General features: G+C 41.0%; 1 protein-coding gene across 3 annotated transcripts in view; it reads right to left on the bottom strand.

The window, feature by feature from the left end:
* Positions 1–495: 495 nt before the first annotated feature.
* The window catches only part of MCU (mitochondrial calcium uniporter), a 91,377-nt gene continuing 85,872 nt past the window's right edge, over positions 496–6,000 (bottom strand). For 2 of the 3 annotated variants that reach the window (XM_055801763.1, XM_055801835.1), the window contains exons 5-8: positions 4,477–4,637; positions 3,786–3,989; positions 2,181–2,297; positions 496–984 (exon numbers count right to left, since the gene is read on the bottom strand). In XM_055801763.1, coding sequence (XP_055657738.1) covers positions 868–984; positions 2,181–2,297; positions 3,786–3,989; positions 4,477–4,637 — 599 coding nt within the window. In that variant the 3' untranslated portion in view covers positions 496–867. Of the gene's footprint in view, positions 989–2,180; positions 2,298–3,785; positions 3,990–4,476; positions 4,638–6,000 lie in introns of all 3 variants that reach the window. The other variant, XM_055801908.1, reaches the window with a different exon arrangement.

Here is a 6,000-nt window from a genome sequence, read left to right as displayed (position 1 = left end):
TAATTTCATAGTCCAGGTGGCTATCAGATTGGGGTAGAAGAAGGGAATCTCTGTCCCTTAAGACTGAATATAAAAAAAACCCAAAACACCTCTCATGCAACGCTGCCATTGATTTCTAGAAGGAACTGAAGGGCATTGGAACACAAAGTTTATATAGTTATTATGGAATAATCCAAAAATGTCAATTATCAAATGTCCAGAAGAAAACTCATTCCTTCTCTCACTTGGCTACAACCAATCTGTGCTACAAATAAGCAAAGGAAGAAGTCAGTGGAGCACATGGGGTGGGCTGGGAGGGGAAGCTCATGGTTTTCCAGTAGAAAGCAGTCTTGTAGTAACTTTATAAAAGAGACCAGGTCTGATCAGAAGTGTGCGTGTTAATGGCGTGGAGTGCAAGTTCTGATCACCAGCCATAGCTCCAGGTGGCTTGGATTCTTTGTTTTTGTTTTTTTTGGGGTTTGTTTTTTTTTTGTTTGTTTGTGTTTTTTTGAGAGAGAGAGAGAGAGAGAGAAAGAGAGATCTGAATCAGGTAAAGGAAAATTAAAAAAGCTAAGCAGGCTGCTGGTGTCTTTATCAAGAGGCAGACCCTGCAAAGCTGGAAGAAGACATCCGTACACCCCAACATTACACTCTTTTCATGACACCCCCCCCTCCCCAATCCTGTATTTGTACACAATTGCCATTCAGACAGTTTTTAAATGTGACTATTTGCCAAGCCCTTTTCAGAACTAACATTCCACAATGTCCCATCTTCAGGTTTAAGAGATTCCCCCCTACAGTCCTTTGTCTTGATTAAAGGTAAAAACCCTCCACCCCAACACAACCTCCCAGCTTCCACCTGCAATGCTTTAATTAAAAAGGCAAGAGCTATGAACAGGTTTTTTGCCGGGGTTCAGAGCTTCGTTGCTGATCAGTCCTTTTCATCAATTTGCTGGATGGGCAGGTGAACCTGCAGTGGGTCTCGAAGCCTCTTAAGGTCCAATTCTGCCTAAAAGTAAAAGACACATTATAAAGAACAAGCTCCCAATACACCTTCTGCAATACCACTCCCCTTTACAGAATACAAAACTCTTCTGTATTTCCTTGTTTTTCTGTCCAGAAGGGAAGTTTACAAAAAGTAAAACAAAGTCACAGGCTTGTATTTGGGAAAGCCATTCTCAGCACCTAAAGACATTTGCTCTATACTTCTCTAAACTTCTCTACATGCAGCCAGTTAAAAGAAACATGGCAGGAAAGATTTCACCCCCCAGAAACTCACTGGAACCTTTTTTATTGTAAAACAAACAAACAAACCCCCAAACTCAAACAGAAACAAACTAGATTAATGGAAATGGTTGATTCTAAAAGAAAAGCTCCAGGAAAATACGGCTAGCCAAGGGTATTTGTATTCAATACAGCATGAGAAAACCCAGAGGTCTTTCTGGGTTTTCTCATGAAACAAAGAGAGCCTAGCTCCAACCTCCCTCTACTCCTTGCACAGCTCCTTCTCCAACGTGCCTTGGATATCCTACTCTGTCATTTCCAGAGCCTGAGAATAAACAGAGAATGATACAGAGCTGTAAAAAAGAACATGGTATCTCTGCTTTTTCTGCTCATGCCATCCTTCTGCAGAAAGGCTCTCCGAAACATCATGAAAGACCTCCACTCGACTCCTTTGTTAAGCAGATCCCACAACATGGACAGTCTGCCAAAAGTGCCTACCCCCAGAATATGAGAAATCTGTCCCCATTGCCTCTAACAATACAGCTAAGTATTTTGAACATTCTTTTCCATGACTGCAATCCAGTGCACTGAAGTTTTATGTCATGAAGACATTAACTGAATGGATGCAAGTCTTCATTCCTCACTAAATCCATCTGGTGTGTAGGAGTTGAGAAGAAAGAAAATGTTGAATTAGCCTCCTCTAAGGCATGAAGTGCCTGAAGCATCTCAAGATTTGCCAGCAGCTTCAAAAGACCCCTTACCAACAGATATAAGCAACCATTTCATGTTGATTTACACATCCAGTAGTTCTGTTCCTGGGCAGATCAACACCAAATCAGTGACTGCACCGGGGCTATGACAAGAAAATGCACTGGAAACTTAAGATATATCCAAACTTATTTGAAATGCATCTATTAATAGCAGCTAAGAACTAGCAAACAGTAGCTTCTTTGTCATCTGGAAAAAAATCTTGTTACCTGAGCAATTGCATCCTTGAGTTGATTGTATTTCTCTAGATCAAATCGCGTCTTTTTGGCTCCTTTATGGAAAAATAACAAGTACTGTCTGTCTCTGGCATCTGGATAAACATATTCCTAAAAACAAAAAAGGAGAGAAGATAGGAATAAAGCCACAACAGGATGCAACACAGGATACAGTTAGCACAGTATATATCAGGTGTGTTTTGGGAGAATGACTAATTTCTGTCAGTGAAAGCACAAAACCAGACAGCACTGTCTAAGCTCACGTAGTGTGGTGGGCTGACCCCAGCCAGCAATTAAGCCCTCACTCAATCAAGTGACAAGTTTATGGGGAGAAAGGGAAAAAAAGCTATACCATAAGAAAGCCTTTGTAAGATGGCCCATACTTTTTCTTAAGATCATAAATGTGCAATGGTTAATTAAAGCAACTATAGTTGCTCATGAGTTCATCTCTCAACGAAGTTATGCAAGGGAGAATAAGAACCCAATACCACAGCTTTTGCCAGGGATACTCTACCGCAAAAAGCCACAGCTTTTTAGAGCATGCAGGTGACTTGGAGCAGCAGATCTGTTCAGAACAAATCCCACATAGCCTCTCCAAAGCACAGGTCTGCCTGCGCAAGTTAACTCTCCCTTGCACTGGAACAGCCCACAGCCTCTGTGTCTGGTGTACACCCAATGGCCAGCACTATCAGGTGGAGAAAAGCTGCATTCAGTATCACATCATCCTTGAAACACCAAGCTACTAAGATCTGGCTGAAAAAATACTAATTAATACAGATGGCAATTAAAACACCAGATCTGATTCCAAACACGGCAGAAGTTCCAACTGCACTTAGCAGCCCCCTGACAGGGGCACGCATGTCCTCAGCCCCTGAAATGTGCAGCTGACAGACCCCTGGGACACCATGCTAGAACACCTGCAGCAGCATCTGTTCTGATGGTCTTGTGACAGCAGAGACTTTCTGAGGCACCGCCTCATTATTTAGATGGGATTATGAAGTTTAAATGGGAGTGATGAGACAAACCATGTACTAGAAAATCCACACAGTCCGTCACAACTACCAGGCTCCAGAGAAGGATCCTTTATCTGGATGGGAAACCAGATCCATGAAACACTTGAACAAAAGCATTTCCAGCAAGATCCCTGAAATTTTGTCTCTTTAAAAAGACCAACATCTCATGTCAGAGGTGGGATTCCTTGAAATTCAGAAGGTACCTCACAACCCATAGTTTATTGGGGCAAACACAAATCACAGCACTTGGATGCCTCTGGTGCAAGTCAGTGGGCATGAGGCTGCATGTGTGGGCATGCAAAAACCATTATCTGTCAGTAGATGAACCTGTACAACTAAAGCAGTCAATCACTGAACATGTGTAAGCATTTACAGTAAGACAACCAGGAAATCACCAATGACCACGACCAGAAAACCCCACAATCATACACCACCATTCTGGAGAGCGCGAATCAAATCAAGTGGCACCCAGGTTCTGACAGGATAAGGGGCAAAGCTACCTCTAATGGGCAAAATTTTGCTATTTTCCTAGGGAGCAGAGCTCAAAAAAAGTCTTCTACTGAAGTGTCAGTACAACAAGTCCTACCTGGCGAGTCATTACGAAATAAGCATACATTGCCATGGCACTACCATAGGTGATGAAATAGGTGACTGGTTCCATAATGTCCCAAGAATACTCCCACCAGGTGAGGCGGGCCAGAATCCCAAACTGAGTGGCCATATAAGCCAGGCCTCCCCACAACACCAAGGTTGTTCTCTTCTCTGCTTTCCTGCTGAGCTCCATCCTTACCTGCACAAGACAAAAGCATACACCTTGTACTCTCAAAAATAATTGAGATAATGTAAAATTAAGAGATCATGTAAAAAAAGCATCTTGTATTTATATTCATGTTAAGTGGTTTGAAACATATGATTTTAGTCTAGATTATGCAGACAAATCTAGACTTCCTTTCCATCACTATCTTGCTATCATCCATATTTTGCACTGAGCATGCTCCGAATGCCTTGCAAAAGTATTTATTTCTCTATGTTTAGAGATTTTCTGTTGCATTATCCCCAGTCTTTATTTACTACCAAAATAATTTCCAGTTACATAAAGCAAGGAAACAAAACACTTCCACCGAAACCAGAAACAGACATGATTTGGTATACAGTTAGTTTTAAGATCACTGAAGCAGATGATGCTATTTGAAGCATGCCAGGGGCCTAATTAAAACCTTGAAATAAATTAAGGCTGCATTTGGCGGGTAAGTAGAATACAGTGAGAAACTTCTTACTTTTTCTAGTGGTGCTAGTTGCTCCTTCAATTCCTCTAGTCTCCCTATCAGCTCCTTCTCTTTGTTCAGCTGGTGCTCCTCGATGCACAAGGCAGTATACAACTGCTGAACCAATGTCTTGACATCATTCAGCGTTGTTGCATTTTCATGGCTTAAGAGCTCTAGGAAAGAAAGAGACTGATTTATATGTGTGTACCCACAGAACTTCTTACATACTCTTGAGAAACTGCTATTAATCTCTACAGGAAGAGTATGAAGCTATCTTTTCAACCAAGAAGCCTTTGGAAGAGCTACAGCACACTAAGAAAGTGTAATTTCTTCAAAAGAAAATCAGGCTTTATTATTGGAAATTTCTAAAATTTGGTAAGAATAAGAAAAAGAGATACATACTATTACGCTTGCTAGTTATCAACAGCTACTTGTGATCCATTTTTATATACAAGACTTAAGACAAATGAACTACGTAGTATGATCCATCACACCAGCTGTCAAGAAACAGTCAAAATTTAGATTACAGACTGTCAGCAGCCATAGTTACTGATGATGGCAACCAAACACCTTGGATTAGTGGCCCCAGAAATATGCAGTCTTATGATCGTTATTTTGAGTACCAATGCCAGGAAATGTTTCCCAACACTCTCTGGGTAACACCCTGCTGTGCCATCTACAGGGCGATGAAATTCTCACTCACAGTATTTAAGACGAGATAGTAACTGGGTTGCTAACTGAAACTGCCTTCATCCCCACATTTCAACACAACAAGGATTCCTAAAGGAAATCAATTTGTAAGACAGTTGTGACTAGTGGTATTGTACTACACACTTAATTTTGAAACTTGTGTTTTTCCATACAAAGCTTAAGAACCCTACATCAACCAAATACAGAAATAATTTTTAATAAATTAATTTTTGTAGCATCCTTGGGCTTGTGCCTTAGGTTCTTTTCTCAAAATACGATTTTACCAACACATAAACAGCTATGGACAGCTCAAGTTTTAGCACTAGCAGCTCAAGGGAAAGACACTCAGTTGTCTGCGCCAAGACACACCAAATCCCCCTCCCAGCTAACAGGCTCCTGTTTCCCTATGAAGAAAAAAACCCCATGTGTTCCTCCCGAAGTGACCATCAAGAAGTACTTAGTATTTAAGATTACAGCATCCTGGCATTTCCATTCCAAAATACTAGTGATTTTGTAAAAATGGAAAAACAATAACTGAAAGGTTTAACAGAACTAATCTCAGGGCCTATTTATGGGCATATTCATTTTACTACAAACTAACTATAGAAATCTCCTTGGAAAAAGAATCAGAGTCTGCAATTTCATGTAACCTAGGAGATCCCAGAGCTCACTTACCAGCACACAAGAAGTATATCATACAAGCAAGCTAACCAAAAAACATACCCACTCACTGACACAGCCTTTGCTCTCTCAAACATTCGGTAGGTGGGACATATGAATGGCCTTACCTCGGGACAGCAATTTCTCTAGTGCAGAAATAGACACCATGTCTGCATTCTCATTTAG

The sequence above is a fragment of the Falco peregrinus genome, chromosome 1 (genome assembly GCF_023634155.1).
Source record: "Falco peregrinus isolate bFalPer1 chromosome 1, bFalPer1.pri, whole genome shotgun sequence".
In the NCBI taxonomy this organism is placed as follows: domain Eukaryota; kingdom Metazoa; phylum Chordata; class Aves; order Falconiformes; family Falconidae; genus Falco; species Falco peregrinus.
Note: the sequence above shows the minus strand (reverse complement) of the source record. Positions and strands in the feature narration are given on the sequence as shown.